The sequence below is a fragment of the Ciona robusta genome, chromosome 1 (assembly GCF_009617815.1).
Source record: "Ciona robusta chromosome 1, ASM961781v2".
In the NCBI taxonomy this organism is placed as follows: domain Eukaryota; kingdom Metazoa; phylum Chordata; class Ascidiacea; order Phlebobranchia; family Cionidae; genus Ciona; species Ciona robusta.
In genome coordinates, this window is record NC_143235.1 from 6585037 (window position 1) to 6609724 (window position 24688).

The 24688-nt window shown below is 35.5% G+C and overlaps 2 protein-coding genes across 3 annotated transcripts; one reads left to right on the forward strand and one right to left on the reverse strand.

The window, feature by feature from the left end:
• Nucleotides 1–2539: 2539 nt before the first annotated feature.
• Nucleotides 2540–4927, reverse strand: LOC149741880 (uncharacterized). The gene is made up of 3 exons (XM_089890954.1): nt 4492–4927; nt 4015–4159; nt 2540–3362 (listed from the first exon to the last, which is right to left on the reverse strand). Exons 1-3 carry the CDS (start codon nt 4741–4743, stop codon nt 3190–3192), a joined length of 570 nt encoding a protein of 189 aa, XP_089747080.1. The 5' UTR covers nt 4744–4927; the 3' UTR covers nt 2540–3189.
• Nucleotides 4928–5897: 970 nt separating this feature from the next.
• LOC149741881 (activated CDC42 kinase 1-like) lies at nt 5898–24099 on the forward strand. Of its 2 annotated transcripts, XM_089888038.1 has the most exons (20): nt 5898–6125; nt 7101–7241; nt 7784–7948; nt 8241–8393; nt 8910–9092; nt 9806–9897; nt 10247–10373; nt 11055–11201; nt 11285–11379; nt 11805–11884; nt 12036–12147; nt 13115–13230; nt 21245–21314; nt 21384–21601; nt 21894–21994; nt 22077–22158; nt 22245–23002; nt 23086–23245; nt 23306–23565; nt 23623–24099. In XM_089888038.1, exons 1-20 carry the CDS (start codon nt 6027–6029, stop codon nt 23755–23757), a joined length of 3294 nt encoding a protein of 1097 aa, XP_089744164.1. In that variant the 5' UTR covers nt 5898–6026; the 3' UTR covers nt 23758–24099. The 2 variants fall into 2 exon arrangements, with proteins under 2 accessions (XP_089744164.1, XP_089744243.1); XM_089888117.1 differs by lacking the exon at nt 7101–7241.
• Nucleotides 24100–24688: the final 589 nt, after the last annotated feature.

The following is a 24688-nucleotide window of genomic DNA, read 5'->3' on the forward strand; positions in this document are numbered from 1 at the left end:
ACTCCGTACTTTTTATAAAAATCTATATGATCCAGGGCCGCAACCGACACCAATATCCGATATCGCCAATCACTTAAACTCGCTATCGCTACCAAGACTTAGCCATGACGACGCTCTCAATCTTGAGCAACCTATAAGAGTAGAAGAAATACACTCAATTATAACGTCCATGCCTAATAATAAAACGCCCGGGAACGACGGACTCACAGCAGAGTTTTACAAAACCTTTTGGCCGGATATTAAAGTATTCCTTATCGACTCGATTCGACGCACTGAAGCTACAGGCATGTTGTCGAATTCCCAGACCGAAGGCGTAATAACACTGATTCCGAAAGAAGGTAAAGATCCGTTGCTTGCTACAAATTACCGACCTATCACGCTCCTCAACGTTGATTACAAAATATTTTCTAAAATAATTAACTCAAGAATTAAATCCACGTTACCTGAGCTAATACATCCAAATCAAAATGGCTTTATGAAAGGGCGTTTCATTGGTGATAACATAAGACTGTTGTTTGACGTAATCGACTACTGTGACTCAGAAAACATCCCAGGAACGGTGGTCAGCCTCGATTTTTTTAAAGCCTTTGACACGTTAACCTTTAACTATATACATGAAATGGTAAAAAACTGGGGTTTTCCGAAGTACATACAAAAATGGATCAACATTTTTTACAATAATCCGCGGTGCGCAGTAGCAAATAACGGGCATGTGTCTCCCCTGTTTAGGGTCGGAAGAGGTTGTAGGCAAGGAGATCCAATATCTCCTTCACTTTTTGTTCTTGCCATTGAAACGTTAGCTGCAGAAATTCGTGCAGCTGACTTTAAAGGTATTGAAGTCGACGGCAATCAGATCAAAGTATCGCTCTTTGCAGATGACACCGTTATATTTACAGACGGCACGCAGAAAAGCTTTGACAGTATCTTTAAAATTTTACATGGGTTTGGGGTTAAATCTGGTTGCACAATTAACCTTCAAAAATCTCAAGCGTTTCACATCGGTAGCAAACGAAAGTGTTTAAGCAGGCCAATGTCGGGCCAGGGACTTAGGTGGCCTCAAGATCATATGAAATACTTGGGCATTGAATTTCCTATTCAAAATGAAAGCGATAAAAATTTAATAAAATCCAATTTAACAAAGCCGCTAAATAAGATTGCAACTCTTCTAAACATTTGGTCAGGCAGAGCCCTTACAATGCTCGGAAAGATTACGGTCGTGAAATCTCTAATAATCCCGATACTAACATATAAGGTAAGCGTGCTTCCAATACCAATCCCGACACAAATTATAAAGTCCTTAAACACGAGAATTTTTCGGTTCGTTTGGGGATCAAAATGGGAACGAATAAAAAGAAAAACGCTGTGCCAAGAGATAAAACGGGGAGGTGCAAGCATGATCGACATTGAAGCTTACACTCTAGCCCTACAGTCCAAGTGGTTAAAATTTCTCATAAATCCAGCATATGAGTCATCGTGGAAACTTATTGAATCCCGTTACTTTAACTCAGAGATCTTACTGGCTACATTACTATCAACTATACGTGAAACGTCCGTCGAATTCAAACGAATGTTACCGATCCGATCGTTACGAACCACCTTACTAACGATTAAACGTATTTATAACTGTGGAGCGTTGGGCGAGAAAATTAATAGCAATAGATGTTTATGGTTAAACGCAAAAGTTAAGTGTCGCTCTCATCCGTTTTTCATCCAAGAGTTTGCAAGTGCCGGGATAATAAACTACTGCCAAATAATCAATGAAGTGGGTAACTATATGAGCTATTCAGAAATTGTCGAAAAATATAGGGTGAAAGACAGTAATACCGATTATAAATGTTACAACGAACTAATAAAATCTATACCAGACAGTTGGGACAAGGGTAATGTCGAGATAGAGAATCATGCCGCTGACGCAGCAAAACTGCTAGATGGCGTTAAAGAACTTAAAGCAACAAACTCGATTTACCGAGAAATAACTGGCGCATTTAAAGATCCGAACCCCAAAACACAACAAAAATGGGCCTTAATAGTGGGATACATTGAAAATTGGGAGAAAGTGTATTTAAGAAATTATTTCTGCACAGTCGAAACAAGATTACGGTCATTTCAAATAAAACTACAAAACCACGGTATCGTAACTAATGAACTACTATTTAAATTGGGATTTAAAGACAATGACAGCTGTGTTTACTGTAGAGATGAAACTGAAACGATAATCCATGCTTTTTATAATTGTCCAAAAGTTAAAGACTATTGGTATAAAGTTGAAAACTGGATTTGCGCAAGGGTCCGTAGACCATTTTGCTTTCACGTAAAACACTTTTTATTCGGTGTTAATGATGTTCTTGTGAACTGCTTATTGTTGTGTGCTCGATTTTGTATTTATCGCTGTAGAGTGCAGGAGAAAATTCCCGTAGTAAAAATTTTTGTTCATGAAGTGGAAAGGATCCAAGCCACTGAATATCAAATAGCCAAAATACGTGGTCTTACTTCCACACATTTTATGAAATGGGGTGCAGCCGTTTGTTAATGTTGTTACTACAATCGTACTGTTGTTCGTAATTTTTATTGCAATAAAAAAAAAAAAAAAAAAAAAAAAAAAAAAAAGTTAACACTCATAAAACTAGTTTTAGAGATAAACGAAAATTATGTACCTAAGAAAATAGGCATGGTTCAATTTTAGATGACATTAGCACAGATAATAAAATTAATTCAGTCACAGTTACTTGGGGATAGTTTATGAGAAATGGCTTGTGCGAAATATAGAGCGTATAGGCCGTGGGAACGTGAACATGTTTATATAGTATTTACTACCGATTCTAATACTAAAACGAAGGTTTATGAAAAAACTTTCAAATGTATTTTAGTTTTGTAAAACTAATACTGTCCCCAAAATGTGAACCTTGACATCGCTGCGTTTATCCAACCTCTTATACTTGTTGGGTTTTGGTAAACTTTGTATCCACCATACGCCCCAATAAGAGTAAGAACCCCGATCGTAATCATCGCTTCTTGCTTCATTCTTTTCATAATAGGATGACTTTCCATGTATTCTTTAAGAATAGAAGCCCTAGCATTTGCATGTGGAAAGGCTTTTTCCGGGATTTTCTCTCCAAGAAATTTACAAATTGGTTCCCAACCGTCTTTGAAATTGTATAACAACAACTTATCTTTCGGGACTTTTTAATGTCATAGAAAAAAAGGACAAAATTGTGTAAGAATAAAAATATCCTCTCTGACAAGTATAGGTGTTACCTGCAAAACGTACGCATTGTGATTTCTGTACATTCGTCTCCAAACTGTCTCGTTATGCTGGCATTTTGACCAAGGCCATTTTTGCGTTGAACCAACTTCCACTTGCACTGAAAAGGAAATCAACTGTCTTCAGATTATGAATGAGAAAATAAATGCAACTTACTCTAATCTTCACGTGATTGGAAAACGACGGTTTTAATTACACGGGTGATATGTTTCACACACCTCGTGCTCGTGCCCACTTACCAGTTACCACGTATGTAATTATGTGAAAGATGTTTTTAGTGTGGTTTACAATTTAAACAGCCCATTAGTGACCACTGGGTTCGAGCAACTGCCGTTATAAGTGTTTTGCCCAGGAACATTGGCGCAGTGGCACGGTTTGTTATAACGTGTACCCAAACGGAATATAGGCTTAAGGCTCGTCGCTGCTAGCATACTGGTCGTATTGGCCAAAACACTTAACGGCATAACTGCTTCAATTCAGTGGTAACTAATCGGTTGTCGAAATTGTCAGACAAAGATAAAAAATCACCCGCAAAGTTACGTTCGTAGTAACTCGCTGACATGGTGTGTATGAAAGAGAATAACCATGTTATAACTACTGTTGTTTTTTCGTCCACCCGAGAATAAATCAAGTTATATTTAACACAAACCACCACATTGGTAGCAACGACACAAGCCCATGTCTCGTAACCTTTTGGTTCGAGGTTGTCAAAATAAACATTTACCTGAAAATAACCAAGTCTGTTAACTTACAACAAGCTGAAGTAAACTGAAAATGCTGCCATGCAGAATAGGAGAGCACTTGCAATAAAACGTACGTAGTTTGGTCTAGCAAGGAATCCAATGTTTGCTTTAAACTTCGCACCCAATCGTCTTCATCTCGAATGGAAAATATTATCTGCAGATATACGAAAGATCAAAATGGTAATCTCATGACCAAATTCAACTTGACCAAATCTTAAAATGGTACCTTGGTAACAACGCACTTTTCTTTCTTTTAACGCTCGATATACAAACACATAGAATATTCCAAATCTTTTCAAATCAAACAATTAAACACACAATGTATTTAGAAGAAGCTATATAAGACTTGGGTATTCGATCAAGAATTAATTCGAGTTACAATAGGTACTGATTAAACTTAGCGACGTGAAGTCGCTCGATTAACATGTGAGTTTAATAACAACGGCACCCCTGTTAAAAAGGTTAACAAAACATAAATATAAAGACCTTTGATTCCGGGTAAGCTTCTAATATTTCTTCCCAGAAGGTATAACAAGGAGCATCAACCACTGCGTCCACACCTTCGTACATTCTTCTGAAATCGGCCACAGTTCCACCTTCTTTCAATATTTTTCTCCAATCTTTTCCAAGATACCACGAGTTTTCAAGCCAATCATACGTTTTATAACCAAATTCATTGAACACAGCTGCCATGGTTTTGGTCCCAGTTTTGGCGTAACCAGCATATATTACTTTCATTTTATCGTAATTCAATTATACTTTCGACTGCGTTGTTATTGCAAGATTTTAGCTTGCTTGTTCCGTCATGTGTTAAATGCACCTACAATAAGTTTAGTTAATAAGTAACGGCTATTCCGAATGCTTTTGCCACCACACTTAACTTACAGTTCGTAATACATTAACGTATATATATACCGCCAACTTTGTGTTTTTCGTTTGTTTAATTTTCTAACTACCCTTGTGTCGGTCGTAATAGAACTCTGTCTATTAAGCTATACTGTTTCTGTACCTCACATTATAATTGTTATATAGCACACATCTGCATGTCACTGAGTTTTGTTCATATTTTATTTTTTCATTTATTTAATTCTGCTGATCTATAATCCTTCTCTGTTGATTACCAGCTTCTCTTCTTTAAATTTGTCTATATATATATATATGTATGAATATATTTATTATTTTCATTTTCATAATATTCTTCTTATATATTTCTTTAACATATTTGCTGCCTCCAAGTGCCATAATTTTTTTTGATATCGTGACCGATAAGACAAAAGAAATTTTCTTCATTCATTTATTATATGTCTGCTTGTGTAAAATATCGTAGCAAAAACATACACCGCCCAAGATTAAATGTACTGTTTATTGTAATCATTACCCCGTGTGCGACTTATTAGTAGCAGAGTCCGTATATACGGAGTCTGATTAGTAGTATCCGCATATCTAGCCGAACGTCCCGCATATCTAGCCGAAAAAGGCCAACTGGTAGACCAAGTTTATTGCAACTTAATAAACAAGCGCTAAACTGTAAGCGTTAGCCTATCAAATAACTAAACTGGCCTAATAGAATTACAAGCGGTTGATTTGTGACGATTTAGTCTTTTAATTCGGCTAAATTTATATATTTTTTCCAAAAAATGTTTGGAAAGGTAAATAAAAGCTGTTTTACACCTTTCCAAAAAAGGAAAACACAAACAAAACCTAAAAAGTTCGTTTAAATCAATCCAAAGTCACCGCTTTTGCTTTTCTTGAGACACAAGGACGGCAGTTGGACTACTCGGTGTTTATACGATTCTGAATTGACCTTGTTGATTAAAGCTTAGCTCTCTTGATCTTCTTTAAAAAATGTTGCGTTTTTTGGCAACCCGATTTATGTGACGTCATTCTCCTATTGCTTCCATATTTCTGACAGAATTCAGCAATATTTTAGTGGTACTTTGTATTTATTCAATATTAGTAGTAAATCATTTTGTAAATACGAACACAATGGTAGACCCATTTCACCCATAAAGTGAAATACAATGGCTGATGTCGCATTTGATGATGCAGCTTGGCTTCGTTGCCTTCTTTCCAGTATTCAACTTGAACAATTCTTTTTAAAACTAAGAGACGAACTACAGGTATAAGCTTTTGGTTTTTTATATTTGATTTAGTTAAATTATCGTAAGTGTTTTATCGAGCAGATCCTCTGGTTCTTTGCAGATTAGGCTGGTAGGAAATGAGGCTAGCAGTTGGGGTTTTTAGTTGGGGGTTAGTGCTCAGCAGATGTCGCAAGTTAAGGATCCACTACCACAAAGTATCTTCGGGTCCCTAATAAAACTACGGATTGCAAATATTTTTTTGTTTTGACCAGAAACGCTACGTGGCCACGTCCAATAGATGTGAAATGACCATGCGAGTATGACAAACCAACTTTTGGTCTGATACTTAAAATGATTTTTTCAGGTATGGTCAAAAAAGATTTTGTGGTTGCAAAAGACTACTCGCAGTTGCAGATATTTTGGTTATTTGAAAAACTCAAAAACCCTTGGTTTCTGTTCGAAATAAGCATAATGTTTGCGACCATTTGCAACCCGTAGTTTTATTAGGGACCCAGACTCCTCCATGTTCATATAGTTTGCTCAGATTTAAGTAAAATGCTGGTAATCCTTTAGCTGGTGGCCACCTGAAATTTTGGTTTCAAAATGTTCCTTAAGTCTCACTGTGTCGAAAATTAACTTTGAAAGTGCGCAAATTGGTTGCGTAATCGTTTTTTCCACACCAGCCGTTATGAATTAAACCAATGTTGGATTATTACGTCATAGAATGCCTATTGTTACATAGAATGCACATTTTTAAAGTTAATTTTCGACACGAATGCCCAACTTTTTAAAAAAAGAGGGCTATAGAACATTTTAAAACCAAAATTTCAGGTGGTCACCAGCTAAAGGATTACGTAAATGCCTTTAAAGCTTGAATAATAAACAGTAAGCCCTACCAACTTAGGTGAGATTAATATACATATTGGAATTTATGGCAACCTTTTACATACATATGCTATTGTGTGTTCTGCAACAAAGTACACAAGAGCAATTTCGTAAAATTAATGTGTTTAGGTTACACGTCTTTCTCACTTTGATTTTGTGAAAAGTGAAGACCTTGATAAGATAGGGCTTGGAAAACCCGCGCAGCGGAGACTTTGGGATACCGTTAAGAAAGCAAAGTTGAATCTTAAAAAAAATCGCTTTGGAAGAAAGGTGCTTTATGTTTTTGAAAAATTATTTAAAACAATGAGTTCAGATGAGTTTCTAATACTATTTTTTTTCTACCAAGTAAGAAGCACTCTTTGTTATTATTATTTTTCCAGTTTCAGATTAATTAAAAAATATACCGTTACACATTTATGTCATGTATTAAACATTTTGGAAATCATACTTTAGCAACTGTTGAACAAATAAATAATTGAACGTTCATTTTAATAATGTCTGGAGCTGTTGCTTACTGGTTTAAGAGCTTGCGTTTTAACCTAAGGGTACTAGGTCAGATGCTCCACAGCAATACTAATACTGATTGCGGTATGTGTCCTTTGGCAAAAGTACAAGACAGTTAACATACATTGTTCCAACCCAGTGGTCAGTAATGAGTTGTACACGTTATAAGCCTATCAAAACAAAAATTATACACAAAGTTGATAAATCGTAGAACTAATGTTATTGAATAGCCCATATATATTATATTTTATAAATGTTAATTTTTGATAATCAGGATTTAGACAATGCCACTATTTACTCCTAAACAGAAAACTGTTTCGAATTCATTGGAAGAAAAAAGTTTGGGTTTGGTGCTCGGTGCGGGGTTGACTTGTTTTATTAGTGAAAAGGAACTTGTACTTCAAGAAAAAATAGGAAGTGGCTCGTTTGGATTTGTACGAAAAGGAGAATGGACATCACCTAGTGGTGCAATTGTAAGTAGATCCCTTTATTTAAAATAAAGATTGTGATATGTAACGCTTGTCATTTTTCATTTAATGAATAAGGTATAATCAAAGTGTTTATTCAGATTATCTAATTTCTACTTAGATTTTATAATACATTGATGAATGATGTAATTTTTTTATAATAGGTTATTATTTGATGTTTTTGATAATGTCCTTGTTGTCTTACAATGATTTTCCACATCTCTTGACTATTAAATTATGTTTTTACTTTTTTTTACCTTAAATTGCTGTTTATTTAAAAATAACCGTCATTTTTCAGGTTAAAGTTGCTGTTAAATGTTTAAAGCAAGAAATGTTAAACGATCAAAGTGTGTTTGATGACTTTGTGAAAGAAGTCAACACAATGCATATGCTGGATCACCCAAATCTTATTCGTTTATATGGAATAGTAATTTCATCTCCAATGAAAATGGTAAGTTTAGATAACTTTTCTCAATGTCTATGCTCTGATAACTAATTTCAACTTGACTTTTTATTTTAATTACAAGCTCTTAACATTTTACATCCCCTAGCGGCCTAGCCTACTAAAAACTCATTTTTTCGTAAACAGTTTAAAAATTATATATATTTATTTAGCTTATCTTTTATTGTAACTTTCATTCTACGCGTTATTTTTCCTTATACCTCAAATTACTAAATCAAACAAGAAATTAAAAACAAAACAGTCAAAACTGTTTTGTAGTTTGCCAAACTTTTCCCCAAATGTTTTTTTTGCCCAAAAATCAGAAAAATAAAAAGATGTACAAACTTTGGAATAGTTTATATAATCATAGAATTCCTACAATCATTTCTAGACATCAATGTACGATCAATCAAGGTTGTTCACACAGACTAAATAATGATGTTAATAGTTTACTTGGTGAGGAAAACGAAAGTTTGTGAGTTTTGTCTTTATTCCCTCTTAACTATACCTTGTTATTATTCCCAGGTAACAGAGCTTGCACAGTTTGGTTCATTGCTTGATTGTTTACGAAAGAGCAGTCGTCATCTTTTATTTACATTGTGTGAATATGCCGTTCAAATTGCCGTTGGAATGGCTTACTTGGAACATAAACGCTTCATTCATAGAGATCTTGCTGCACGCAACATCTTGCTTTCTTCAAAAGAAAAGGTCGGCGATTGGGTGTTAATTAAGATGTTTGACATGGGTATGGTGGCCAGTATTATTCAGTTATTACTGACTGAAGCCAACAGTAATAAGATGCAGCAAAATGACAATGTTAATGTGCATATTATTAACAATGGGTCCATTTCTGGTTCATGTTTCTGCATATATTTGTTAAATAGAAATTTAAAGAAACAAAACTTTCCACTATTGGTTTGGTGAAATTTCCTTATTTTACATTTGTTTTTAAAATGTAGATAAAATGTTGTGTTAAAAAATCTTTATTAGTTTTATTTTAAATTTTGCTTTTAAAAACATGCTTATGTTATAAGAGGGATGTTATAGATTCACAGGCTATTTCTTCATTATAAATAAAAGTAAATTAAGACTGTTACAGGAACAAGATTAAATTCCTTATCAATTGTTTTGGCTTCAGAACCCCTAAGAAAAAATCCAAGAAAAATCAAATCAAGGAGACAAACTGGGAAATAACCCTCCAAATATATATTTTATGGGGTTTTAATTAAAACTTGTGGTTGTGATGAATAAAAATAACTTTGATTTTCCCATTTTTGTCAAAGGGGCTTTAATGCTCTATTTATTGTCCAGAGGGTGATATTAAAAAAAGGAAAAATAATCATTTTGGCAATCTAATTTATACTAACTAATCTTATTGGTAATACTACTGGCTATTTTGTTGTTGTTTTTCCAAAAATTAGGTGAAGATAGGAGATTTTGGATTGATGAGGGCTTTAGATAAAAATGACGATCATTATATTATGAGAGAAAAACGAAAAGTTCCATTTGCCTGGTATGGTATTATATATTTTAATATTTTGTTATTATGATTATGGTAAAAATTTACTACAAGTGTTTAAAATAAAACATTGCTTTACATCTGTGTTTGATGGTTGCATGTAAAAACACAACTGCTATATATTTAAATAAAAACAACTTTAAACATGTTAAACAGTTCAACTGATTCCACAAACTCAATATTAATCTCGTCTGTAAATTTACCTTTGTAACATTTACTGATTAAATTTCAAACATCCTTTTGATAAAACTTATATATATTTTTTTTAATAAACTTTTTAAATCGTGGGTAATAAAAATATTTCACAGTTGATCAGAATTACTTAAACAATATAAAATTACAGGTGTGCCCCTGAATCACTGAAATTGCGTCAATTTTCACATGCAAGTGATGTTTGGATGTTTGGTGTTACTTTGTGGGAAATATTCACATATGGTCACGAACCATGGCTTAGTTATAATGGAGCACAGGTAAGATTTCATATTTATATATGTTTAATTTGACTTAAGTCACTCAACACAGCTTTGTTTAATGATTCATATGCATTTTTATAAACAGCAAATTTCAACATATTGAACATACCATCGCAATGCAAATCACCTGCACAACTATTGTATTTGAAGATGCGTATTACTTTATAAAATGTATTGATAAAACTTGTGCACTGTAGAATTGTAAAAAAAGTATTAAAGTGGAATAAGGTCATATTTTCTAGTTTATAATTAACTTCATTGTGTATCTAACAGTGAGGGTCATCTGACCACTATTCATAAATTTGACTTCAGTTTCCCTTTATATAAATAGTTTACAAACTACTATTTTTGTCTGTCCCCATGGCACAGTTGGTTAGCTAAGGTAATGGGCTCAATGCTTGTTGCTGCTAGCTTTGTGCTTGTGTATGCGTTCGTGAGCAAGACACTTAGCTGACATTGCTCCAACACAGTTGTCACTTGTCTAAACTGTCAGCCATACATGAAACACAAAAAATCCCCTAGAAACAATTAATTCCCCACAAAGTAACATACATGGTGCCTCATAAGTTGGCAGCAGGTATTTGAAACAGAACTCCCGTAGTACAACCACTGTCGTTTTATCGCCACATGAGGGTAAACAAGTTATATTTATTTTTAACTATTAAAGAATTCTTTTAGATTTTACACAAGATTGAAAAAGAAAATGAACGATTATCTCAACCGGACAATTGTCCTGATTCATTTTACATTATCATGCGAAAGTGTTGGAAACTTGCTCCAAGTGAAAGACCTTCCTTTGCACAAATAAAAGAGATGACAAAAAATGTATGTAGGCTGCACATTTTATAAAAAAAATGTTTTTTTTGGTGAACTTTCAATTTCTGTACTGATTAATTATTGTGTTCCAGGGATTTCCGGAAGAATTAAAAGCAACAAGTTCATTGACGGAAGCCGGGCGTTTGTTTGTTGATGTGGGAGATTCATTGACTGTGTTACGTGGCAGGTACCATGCTGTAATACAAGTTGTTGTTTGCAACAGTTTTTTTTATTAATACAGTTAATTTACTGGTGGATATCATTTATCATACCAATGTGGTTAGTGTAATTGCCATGTGATAAGAGAGTGGAATTAAATCTCGTTGTTGCTTCCATAGTGTGTGTGTGTACACTTAGGCAAGACATTTTTAGGTCATTGCTCTAAATCACGGATCACCAATAGGTTCAAATGAACCGAAACAAACAAAAAGTAATAAAGGTGTATGATAGTACCGTGACAACTGTGCATGTGCAGAGGTTTATAAGTTATCATAATTACCCTATTTCCTAATTAGTAAAGTATGGCTGTTAAATATAAAAATTTAAAACCCTCTTTCTCTGTACTGTCATGGTGTTATTTTTTCGATTTTTCTGAATGTATTTTTTCAATAGAGCAGACAATTACTGGTGGAGAGGTCAGAATAAACGAACATTAGAAGTTGGATTGTTTGCTCGGCACATTTGTGCAAGAGGTAATACGGGTTTAATTGGTTTGTTGTATAAATTTCCTCTTTATAACCATAAAATTCCTTATATTAATTTTCATCTGCTTTTATATTTTGGTAAGCATTTGTCATACAATTAATTTGGTAATTGAATAACTTTTAATTCGATTGTGTGTAGGTGCGTATTCTTGTGATGATATCAGTGCTCCCTTGAAATGTTCGTTTATTCACACCGGACATGGATCAATTGATCCACTACAAAGTTGGGGAAATGTAGATAAAATAGATGAGTAAGTAAACACAAAGTAATCACAATCATTCTGCCTTTTAATGTTTCATATTTACACTTTTTGCTGGTCAGTGAGTAATTTGAGATTGGTTACAGACACAGTATTCAATACAATATGTAGTAATCTGCTAACACTTTGTACAAATTCATGCCAAAAACTATTTGGTAATCTTTCATTTTCAACCTTTAAGTATAAACATAAGAAAAAGAAGATAAATATTTTGTTCAGTTGGAAACAGTTTAAAAAAGGTCTGTAAACACTGAAAAATGAGAAAATTTACCTGATCCAGAGTAATTGTGATTTTTATTTTAATGATTTTCCACGTAACTCTTACATTTCTCATAAACCTTTCCACAAAGAACATAAACCATGTTATGTTTGCACTGTGTATGTGGAAAGTACTAAAAAGCATCAAACTATACAGCTGATGAACAACAATATTTACATAAGTACAGGGCATTAGGCATCCACAATTTTACCTTTTTTTATTGTTACTACTAAAGAAGCAAATAAAATGGTTTGGTTTCCCGCCTTTTGCAACCGCTAAAAGAGAAGTTATTTTACTTTGGGAAGAAACAAATGATATGATTGGTCAGATTAAGCTTTATATGGAGTTGGTAGAAATATCGAAATCTGTTTCTTGTTTTTCATTCGCGACCTCTAATTGACCAAACCGGACAATAATAAATCAGACTTGGAAATATTTGGCTCCTTCCCACGTCACTAACATATATGACCTTTCAATAAGCACCTGATTGCCTCCCTTTGTGGTAAAGTGCATCCTTCAGCCGGATATTAATACAACATAATATACAAGAGATGATAAAGTTGCTGAAAACAAATTTTGGATTGTTAATTTAAAAAAAAGCCTGGTTAAACACATAGATGACCAACTTCACAAATATCCTTTGGATTAATTGATGTCATCTCTGTCTATAATGTGTTGTAACAATTAGATTTCACGCAGATTATACCTCAGCAATCCGATGGAACCACCAGATCTTATCGACATGTCCACAGTTTTAAGTGACAGCCTTCCTCAAGAAAACACTTGGGACGCGAAGGTTCATCCTGGCCACGCTAGTAAGTGTCCTGTTTGTATCTTGTATCATATTAACATTTGCTCAGCATTTATATATTTCTAGCTCATCCTTTTGGAAAGGTAGTTGCACAAAATTATAAGCAATGATTCAGTAGCGAATATTGATTGTGCTTTAAATTTGGAAATGAGAAATATTATAAGTCTTTTCTTCTAAACTTTATAATATTCTTAAATTGTATATTCAGCTGGTCATAAAGAACGTTGTCTCTTTTTTTATAAAAAAGGCCATTTAATTCTTATTTTGGGATGCTTCTCAAGTGTTTTTAATGTCGTTTTTGTTCCATTTCATCAGGATAAAAAACATCTAAGTGTGTTTTATTCTGCTTTAATTGACTTTAGCGGAAGTTGTCAAACTTGAGATTTATTTCCTAAACTTGACATATCATCATGTGGTTAACCTATTTGTTAGTCCAGCCATAGCATACCTGTACAGGCTGTACACCCATGTACATGGAATTAAGCTCACGTTTCTATAAGAATGTCAGGGTCGCTTTTGGCATGCCGACTTATTTGTTAACAAAAGCGTTGAAACGAGCGTGATATACTCGGTAACTTTATTAATGAAATGTTGTTAGAATTCCAATTTAAACTATATTATGTTTACACTTCTGTTTTCCCACACCCACAGCCAGCTGTACAATTACAAATTCTTACACTCGTTGATTGATTGATATCAATGGACGCCATTTTGACCTATAATCTTTGAGTACGATTATAGTTTGATCTACTGGATTCTAAGAATGCTTACCAACTATTAGTTATATTTGTGGTCCGTGTCCCGCATTAACTCGAAGTAAAGTAACTTTATGACGTCATGATCGCCTTAAAATACGACGTTGATCAGTGAAAAGGCGAAAGTGTTCCGTTGATAAAATTAAGTATTTATATTGAAGTGTTGGGATTGTATATAGTTTAAGCTGTAACGTCATATTGACATTATTTTGATATTACATTTTCACAATTGACTCCAGCAACATACTGTTTAGTGTTTATGATTTTTCCAGTTTTGTAATCAAAGTAAATTTTATTTGACAACATAGGCCCTGCATCATAGGTTGTTCAAAGCTTCATATTCGTTTTACAAAAATAGAAGAGATAGCCGTTGTGGGGATAAAACTCTGCAAAAAACAACCCATTACGCCATGCATTGCATTGATAATCTTGGCACATTGTCAGTATGATTTGCGTTTTGCAACATACCGAACAGAGATAAGCCATGTCACTTATACGTGCCTGGAAAGATAAACGGTATGCAGGTGCTAAATATAACCGTTTGCTTTTTCCTATGTGTCAAGTAAATATAAATCATTCGGTATAAAACAATATTAAACCCTCATGACATTCGGCTACGAAATAAAATCGCTCAGGGTTTACCTTTTTCTCGTAATCTGATCCAGCATCAATGACGTCATAAAATGTCAACCCCCATGTACGGCATCCCGCCGAACATAAATCAGCTCTTGCTATCGGTTAAAGCTATGCACTGTTTATTATCTTACTCCACGAACAAAACAAACCGTCGAAGCGCTTAAACATATCGGCAGGTCCGCTGGTTTACATAATGCGGCGAACCACAACACAGTAAACTTGTAATTCTAACTGTGACCATCGTGCATGAGATTGTTTCACTTTATTGTATCCACATTTACAACGAATATTTTGTGAATTAGTTTCTTTACAATTAGTTCCAATAAGTTAAACTCGATTGAATTTTGTATTGTTGTATGAAACGTTAACCCCGTTTACCCAAGTCGTATGTTTTATACATTATTAGTTCATGTTATTAATTCCAAAAACTCACCGTGCTCTAAATGCACATTTAAAAAACATAATCGTTATATTTACACGAGGCTTTCTTTCGCATCCTATTGACATTTTAACAAAATGGCGCCATGATACCACACGGAAAACTACTCAAATATGTTTTTCAAGTGATCGTTTGTTAGTTCCTAACAGTCAATATTATCACATGTACTTTTTGTGAAGAAAGGAAGGAATATTTGTTGCACGCTCTTGTTGTCGCAGTGTCGAGGCTCACGTCATTATCGGTGCTGACGTCAATATCTGCGTAGATTTAGGTTTGTAGATCTGTGAAGGAAGCATTGACGTTATCTCGTGCAGTGGGAGGTGATGGGATCCTGCTCCTCACTGAAGGTTGAGTTAAAGGCTCAAAAGATTTCTATCTTTTCCTAGAAGTGGCCACAAATTCATAAGAATGCTGATTTTTATCTCGTCTTGATCATCTTCCGTCGTCATCTGTGTTTACTGATCATGTTTCCTGATAATAAATGATTTTACTCGGTTTGCCATCGATCCGGTGACTTTGAAGCAAGGTGCAGCAGCCATCTTGTCATATACTTAAATATCTAATCAGATGTCCCGCGAATAACATGCTTATATGCGACTGGATCGACCTTGTTATATAGCTGCATTCACATTTCTAAGCGGCAGTCCATGTTCTATTTACTACTTTTCTGTTTTATTTTCTACTGACCCCACCGGAAGAGACTTCTTACACACTAGCAATACTACCACTGTTACGTCATAGGGAGCGGATCTTTCGTTTCCGCGTCTATTGAGTGGACGCATTCGGAAAATACCCAATCCGTTATAGTTCACAATTGTCTCGTTTTGACGTAGCATGAGTTCACGCACATTTAATACACTGTTCTAAAAGTGACGTATTGTTTTTAAGGTTCGACTTTCAGTTCACTTAATTCACGAGCATACCTATAAACTTAAATTCTATCTTTCTTGTCTTTTTCGTTTTGTATGTTACGTATGTCAATGAGGGGTCGACTCCTTGTGACGTATATGCGATGATTAAAACCGGTAGCAACTATACTTTCAGATACTGACCTGTGTTTATATATTCTCTGTATGCATCGCTTACTTACATATCACAGTTTAATAGTTTGTGTTTGTGGCACCAAATGCAACAAAATCACACACGGTTTCTATATAGTCTATAATGTTCAAAATTTAATTTCCGTTTGCGCATAATGCGATGTTACGAGAAAAACTTTCCGAGATACCACATAAACATATATATAGTATGGAAGGCAATGGGATTCCCAAGTTCATTATGTTAATTGGATGATAATTCACGTTTCATATCTATATAACAAAAACGTCTGTTGTACATCGTTTTATTACAATGACACAATATACTGTGTTGTCAAACCAGGGATGAGTTGGTTTAATATAAATTGATTGGTCTCATATGAGTTTGTGTTGGGTTTATAGTTAAGTTATTCTTCCTCAACATGGGTATGTGTTTGCAGTCTTTGCACCTGCGTACGACCGTGCGGCCACTCAAGTCCTGTTTATCAAATAACAAACATGCAATTTTCACAGAAGATTACTCTGTAGCGCAGAACCCGGTGGTTCCATGAAGGTCAATTGATTTACATCACATTCGGTTAGCTCCCCAAACACGTAAACATGGTAGCACATTACAGTTCAAATTTTCCTGTGGTGTAGTTTTTACCGATAGGAGACACCGTTAACTATTGAAAGTAACCAAGTAGTATGTCATGTAAGCCACGCATGTTAGGAGAAAGGAAAAGTATATCCACCAACAATAAATACAAATGCGGTTTCGTTTGTATCCAAACGTAATCTGTAGTAGAAATTGTGATCTCAATTCTTCGAAATATTTAATCACACTTACATATACTAAGTTATTGAAAGCGAGCGTGGGATGTGTTAATCATATCGCTTGCTATAAAACGAATTCGGGTTGTTAATATGTTTCTTCACATACGTGTAGGCACACACTTAACCATTAAACACGTCATACACGTGAGTCCATAATATAGTTAACTTTTATACCATTTTTATCCATACGAAGAATTTTAAAAAAATAAGTTTTTAAATGAATTCTGTTTTTGGTTCAAATTCGCTCAAGGACTTTATATTTGCCTCGATTTTTTGTTGAATCACATGGTTTTAAATGAAAACTGTTCACTGGTATTTTTTGTCCACAGTTAGGTGTATTTATTTTTGTGCAAGCACCTGCTGTATCTTTGTACGTGATATTTAATGTTGAAATGTAAAAATAATCGATTTATCTGTGAGATAACCTTAAACGTTCGAATAGGTGTGCGGCAATTTCACTAATCTTTAGTTTCTCATCACAGTTATGCTTTCAGTTATGACGTCACAATACGCCGAAGGTGACGTCATAAATCTTGGACAAATAAACAAAGTGAACGTTGGTGGTCGTGAAATAATAAATAAAGCACGCGACAAGGAAATTATATTTACCATATCAGCACAAACATTTACAGCGGCTGCATTTTACTTCACCGTCCTTCTTAAACAAATAAATCTTAATTATTTTCCTGAGACACGAAAAAAGTCGTGGTTTTTAATGTAAATGGGTTGATGGGCAATTTTTCCTTAAATAATAATAATACCTTGCTCGCTTCCCGACATTGTGTTACACAATCAAACTATAGTTCTCCCTGTGACGAGAAAATATCAATAATTATTTACATTAGATATCTTTTTTATAATTTTTTTTAGCCTTTTACTTTTGCTTTTTTATAAAGTGCCTATTATATCTTACGTTTTACATGAAACAATAATGTCGTTGGACTATTTTCCCTGGGTTAATCTTTGCAGCGTGTTTAGAGGGAAACCATTAAACGTAAATCACAGACAAAAAGGGATGCACAATACAGAATTTCGAATCCTTTGTCTATAAATCTAATTACAGGATTCGTATTCTGTTTAATGACATCATCATACATCACATGTTAAATTAAATTAATAAATTAATTAATCATGGTTAGTATAAAAACTTTTCCTTGTATTTGTTGGGCGTTCAGCAGAAAACGTTTCGCAACAGCGTCCTATACCTACAGCATAGATTGCTATACGTTTGCTTTAGCCGTTTGCACTACAGGTCCAACAAGGCTACTATTAAAGTGTCAATAAACTGATATATGTGGGTAAAATTAATATTGTAATATAAATAAAATAGACTTGAAATTTTAGGTTTGAAAGAAAGTATTTTAGAATATTATAGAATACTTTATTATTCTGTAATTCGCATCTCTAGAATCACGAGACATCAGTCACTGTAAGACATAAAAAACTGTGATAACTTTAAGTTATAGCTTGCCCACATGGCAATCTGTTCACCTGAATATCCGTTGGTTAATATTTGCTTTTTCGATTAGCTGCTGCAGGTTTAATGGCGGTTCGTGAAACGTACAGATTGTGCAGCATCAGCATGTATATACCAAACTACCACAGACGAATGTATCTGACTTTTTGTTTCAAAAAACGTTTGTATAATAAGAATAGATAACACCTTAACGCTGATTATAGTTTTTATGTAAAATCGCTGTTTCATATTTATAGTTTCCTAAATATGTTGTATTAACATATCCTCACTTTCATTAGTTTCTGTTATGCGGTCAGTCCGTTAACAATCTTTTCAATCGAGTATCGGTTTTGTGGAGCATTGTGGTCACACATCCTCCGCTAATGCGCCATTGTTTATTGTAATTCGTGCCCGAGCATTGCGGATCAAACTGCGGCTTCAGAAATCTGTTCAACAAAGGTTGCCCTAAAGTAATTAAGCAGTCTGAACACAAGTTTCACGGCTCCCAGTATATGCGTCAATTGTAGGACAGTTATTCAAAAAATCCGTACGTGCGTCATAGATTATAATACTCGCTGTCACTTTTGTTATGCCTTATAAGTAAGAACTAAGGCTGGTTGGCCGCACAGGAGAAACTTCAGTTAAGCTGAGTAGAAGTTTTTCACCGATTAAACCAGATTTATGGGTTGTCTTGGTGCTGTCGGCAAAGTTTACGCGGCAACGCAAATGATTCGACTGAGAAAATAAACGTTCAGTTTAAACTTCCAGTTACCAACAATTTTACATTGAAAATGAAATTTTAAATGCACAATCGTGTGATGGACACAGGTTCTTATTTTGATACAATTACGTGTTTTCAATATATAGCAGCTTTTCTTGTAAACACTTGTTGTTGAATTCATTGATAAATAATCACCAAATATGAAAACTCACAAACGCCAACTTTGGTTACGTAAGTTTCCACTGCACTTACAGTGAAGGTCATGTAATGTAAGTTTTACGTCAAGCAAGATCCTCATTGCTTACCGTTGTTTACATATTTGTGTGTCGTATAGCGGCGCTATGCCTTGGTGGGTGGCGCTAACTTTAATGCATATCTTTATCTCCCGTCACCCTATGCTCTTTATGTAAACAGTCGAGGTTTGCAGTTCTATTTTGACAAGGTAAATAAATAGAAGTTCACAACACGCTTGTGCACTGTGCTATCCGTAATCGATTAGGTACAGTCATTTTCAGATGGCCGTGTGTTTCCAATCTGCTGACTACAGCACGTCATAAGGCGGTATATGTTATTCTTATCTAGATGTGACGTCAGAGATGAACGTTTACTGGAATGTTCAGACAATTTTCTTCAAGTTTTCCTACGTTGTAAATTTCCAACATGGGAATTATTTGTTTATGTTTTCAAGTGTGTTGATAGGATCGTTCAATATTAATTCGATTTAGCGTTGGACGCCGAAAAGGAATGGATCGAATCCGCGCAAATAAAATTATCTTTGTCCCGGAGCGACAAGAGAATATCCTGCGGTGTTGTTTGTTAAATAAACCGGTTGAACCCTTCCCGTTCTTGGCGCCACCACTTCAAAGTGACTGGTGAATTTCTAACACCCAGTTGTAGAATTCATTGTTTTGCTTTATGACGCAGAAGCGTCAAATAAATACGTAACTTCCGACACGCGAAATTACGACCGGCTCGTGTTCTGATGTGGTGAGTATTTCTTCCTTACGTGATTAGTTTGTGTGATCGGCACGCGACAATTCATTATTACGTCATGTCCACGTTTGGAGAAAGGCAGTTCGGTGAAATAACCAAATAAAACTCTGCGTTCACACTAATTCCATAACTTAACTTATACAATTTTCACAAACTGATTGATCGTGAAGTAAAACTTCTCCCTTTAAGTCAGTTTTTCCATTTAATCGATGCGCTTGGCTGCCTACAGCTGGCACACTGTCGCTAGAAGTTGAACAAACAAGGCGTGGGCGAATGCTTTTATTTAAATCCAGTAAGAACAGACATCTTAGTTCTTTGTCACGTCTGATGATGATTCACATATAACACGGATGATGTAAGCCACTTACGCAATGTGGATAGACTAATATTGTTACTAAATACTTCCGTTTCCGCGTACCAGAGAATTTTGTGTGAGTACTAGCGCGGTGTTAGATATACTAAATGTACCACGACCTAATAATTTCTGCCGACCGTGGTTATGAAAAGTTGTGAAAATTTGTCAGTGTTCTTTATCTCCTCGTGCATATGTTGGAATCGTTTTATTGTTATTAGCATGCATCCGTTTCCGCTGACTGCTCGCAAGGCAAGGTGCGTGTTGGTGTGTGTGTGCGTGCTCGACATCATTTCTTCTCACCGGACGCTTCCCAGACCTAAGCGATCGTAGCGCTCAGTGGCAGTGTTCATTTGTTACCGGGCAGTCGGGGAGAAAGTTCCAGTAATATCATTATATGTGGTGTGAACAACCAGTCTATTTAAGGCTTTCGTGATTCAGAAGATTTAAGTTATGGTCGGGAATATTAATTTTATTAAAGTCAGAAGAAAGGCGATTGTCTAGAGTATCTTATGTATGGAACGTTTTTAACACAGTTAGTTCTTCACACGAATGCGAACTTGAGATTACTACTTGTATTTCGTTGTACAGGTTTTCCTAGTTTTATTATAAAGTTGTTTGTTATACTGATGCCGACCAAGACAAAAACTTCTTAATTAATTGATTACAAAACAACGATTTATGTTTTGCGCTTACAAAATGAAGTTGAAAGGCATGTATACTTGTGTGACGCGGGGTGTGGATTCCGGTAAGTCACCGAGGTCAATGACGATGTATTTTTATGGCTAATGTGTTATGTTTGTTTTTTTTTAGATGGTGCGTATGAACAAAACGAATCAAAAATACTGGAGAGGAAAAAACTTCATAAGTTGACAAAGAAACGGTGAGTTTAGTTTTTTTCTTGAATAAGTCAAGTTGTGGGCGGAGGATGTAAAGTATTTCTTCACCTTAGACAAAAATGGCAGCAATTACCGAAAGCTTCAACCACGAAATCGGATTCGACTACCGGCGACGGCTCTGAATATCAAAAGCAATGTTCCCCGGTTATTATCGAACCATCGTCTACTGATGTAAAACCTCACCGTCAGAGAAGAATAAAACCCGGAAAATGGAAAGAAACATCAGAAGTAACGGATCCTACTTCACTTTTAGATGAAAGTGCATCTTCAGGTAGAATTGTGTTTTTTTTCTCAATTATACTTTCCGTATCACGTTGTACGCCAAAAAAAATAGTTCTTATCTTAGAAAGCCTTTATTTTTCAACCAAACGTCTTATTTTTAATTCACTTTTTTTAGAAATTTAGAATTTGTATAAAATTTGCATTTACTAAATGCATGCTGTTATTGTATCAAACAGAGCCAGTTGTTCTTTAATATTTTGAACTCTATTTCCACCCTTACCACAAAGTGTTCTATTAACCTCTGTCATATCGCCCATCTAACCACTGTTGTGACGTCTTAGACCAACTTCCTTCCCCGATAAAACCACATGATGCCAATCACCTTTTCCTGGAAAATAAGCAAGATTTATTGAATCCAGTCTTTCAAGATCAATCGGCTGCGGTAAACACTTGTTTTCTTCTCTTGCTATAATTCTCTTAACGTCGTGTTGTGACAAAATAATTACGTGAACTCGTTTTCACAGTATGATACTGTAGCGCCGGATGAAGACCAGTCACACGATGACGTATTTTCGCGTCCGTCGCCAACGTGGCTTAATGACCAAGGTAATTAATTTTCATTATATCTCTTTGAAATATTTCAATTCGTTTATTAGGCGAATGATGTGAATATTTATATTTGTCTTGTGAAGGAATGAACGCATGGGACGTACGTTTCCCGACCACGACAAATGATTCAAACGATGAGACAATGGCATTAATCAAAGCTTTAAAGCTGAGTTCCCTGCAACAAGAAACACACAGTGTTCCACAAACAGCCGCATCTTCAGCATCTCTTAATCAAAACGCATCAAAAATCGCAGCTGATGATTTTGAAGACCTTAAGAATGAAATGATGAAGAAATATGGTTTTGTTGGAGCTGTGAACTCCGGTAGCGAGACCAGTTTGTCTTCACTTTCATCTTCAACATCAAGCCTCGTAACGACATCTGTGGATCAAGCAACCGCTTCATTTGAGTCGGTTCGTGCGCTGTGTGCTGAAGAACGAGGACATCGAGGTTTTGACCGGTTACGACCGGATCCACTCCCACAACGCTCGTTAACACCCAAGCCCCGATCAAGTTCAACCACCGTCACCAGTAAAGAAGTTAACTGGTGTGACATACCACCTCTTATTCCACCACGGGAACCTGTCAGACTTGCAAGGGTTTCTCCTCACCGACATTCCTCCACACCATCCCCAACCTCATGTTCCTCAACTGCTGACTCATCTTTACTCCAATCCTCCGCATATTCAAAACCGAAGCATCCGAGCCAGTCTTCCACAACCTCTGTGTTTTCAGCCCTCCCACCAAACATGAGTGGTTCGAATCCGGTCATCCTGCCAATAATGAAGGACGGCAAGCAAGAAAGCTTCACTCATTATTATCTACTCCCTGGTGACAACCGGGTAAGTTTCATTGTATACGATGTTTCTTTTATTTTATCACATATTAATACGAAACATTGTTTAATACTGCTCTTACCTGATAGATGGAAGAGCAAATAAAGAAAAAACAAGAACGAAATCAACCACTGCATGGAATATCTCGTCCCACGCCGTCAGCTCGTGTAGTTCCTCTCATCCGATCTAGTGCCCCGCCCCCACCACGCCCACCGCCACCTCTATCATCTGGATATGGTCAGGCCATTGGTAAGTTAAACATAATGCAAGTGTGTGTTACTCAATTCTTTAAACTTAATTTTTGTACAGCACTCACTCGTACGTCATCAAGCACCCCCACACCAACAGTCATTCCTATTGCATCAGCAAACCCAGCTCTCACTTATCCACCGCGCCGACTTTCGCCAGCACACCACACACAAGCGAATTTTAGTATATACAAGGACATGGGCCCAGGACAGAAAGTGGTGGCTGTTCAATCGGAAGTTTTTGGTGTAACAGATGAAGAATGCCAATCTGCTTTAAGACTTAACTCGTGGGACGTTCTTAAAACGATCAACTATTTAAAGGTAGATATGTCATGCAGTGAAGTCGTCTGTGGTATCTAATATATTTTGAAATCGCAGATAGAGCAATTGTTTCGGATCGGGGTTTCAAGCCGAGAACGTTGTCAACAAATCCTCCAAGCTGCTGCCTGGGATCTCCAGTCTGCATCACGATTTTTACTTTTAGAACACCATCAACAAAATAATACAATCTGAGTTAAACTTTCTGGTGCTTTCTTCATTTCGGTGTTGCTAGAATATTCATTATAATTTGTCAAAGTAGGGTAAAAATATTTAGTCAAATCAACGGCATTTTTATTTTGTTTTTTTTGCGTAAAGCCATTCACTTTTGTGTTATTGTTGTTAAAATATTTTATCTATTACTCCAATATTACCTTTGAATTGCAGTATTCACAGCAGACAGCAGTTTGTTGCTCTGATGTTTTACTACCACTTATTACTGTTCATCGATTTTATTGTTTTATTTTTATATACTTCTGTATCTGCCGAATCATTTTGAACTATCAAATATGAATTCAACTATTTCAACCACAACAAGCTGTTTTAACTTCGAACGTTGCGGAATTGCAGTAAACAGTGTAAATTGTTTAAAATACGGGATAATATACATACTTAATATATATATATATATATTATACAGTAGGGTAGGGGAAGATGGGACGCCTTTTAACTCCATTTTCTCGTCCCGATTAGTAGTAAACAAAGGAAATTCATAGAATCATAAAACTATATCCTCACGGACCGTTGTTAATTATTAAAAACACGACCAGGCTAATTGTATATTATGTGCTAAAGGTGTCCCATCTTCTCCAACCCTACTGTATAATATGCTACAATCTGGATCAAACCTACGTCATCGGCTCGATTAGTTCCACACTACACTTTTTCACATACGATGTAGGAAAGGTTATTGGCTCTACAGTCTGTATTAAAATTGTGGGGTAAAATGGCTTTTTTTAGCGCAACATGGCTACATATTTTAAAATTCCGAACCAAAAGTAGGGTGTGGCAAGATGACCGCTTAAGCATATATTTTGTCTCGTGGTAGGATGGGAAAAGATGGGACATGTTAAGCACATAATATACAAATATCCTGACCGTGTTTTAAGCACTTGAAACCGGTCTG

What these genes read in the sequence shown, in the direction of transcription:
- LOC149741880 (XM_089890954.1), bottom strand. Translation starts at nt 4,743, where the DNA reads ATGAAAGTAATATATGCTGGTTACGCCAAAACTGGGACCAAAACCATG. An exon ending in AAGCTTACCCGGAATCAAAG is followed by an intron (nt 4,160 to 4,491) that starts GTCTTTATATTT and finishes GTATATCTGCAG; the next exon opens with ATAATATTTTCCATTCGAGA. An exon ending in TCAGTTTACTTCAGCTTGTT is followed by an intron (nt 3,363 to 4,014) that starts GTAAGTTAACAG and finishes TTTCCTTTTCAG; the next exon opens with TGCAAGTGGAAGTTGGTTCA.
- LOC149741881 (XM_089888038.1), top strand. Translation starts at nt 6,027, where the DNA reads ATGGCTGATGTCGCATTTGATGATGCAGCTTGGCTTCGTTGCCTTCTT. An exon ending in GGTTCATCCTGGCCACGCTA is followed by an intron (nt 13,231 to 21,244) that starts GTAAGTGTCCTG and finishes GTTTTTTTTTAG; the next exon opens with ATGGTGCGTATGAACAAAAC. An exon ending in AAACGATCAACTATTTAAAG is followed by an intron (nt 23,566 to 23,622) that starts GTAGATATGTCA and finishes TTGAAATCGCAG; the next exon opens with ATAGAGCAATTGTTTCGGAT.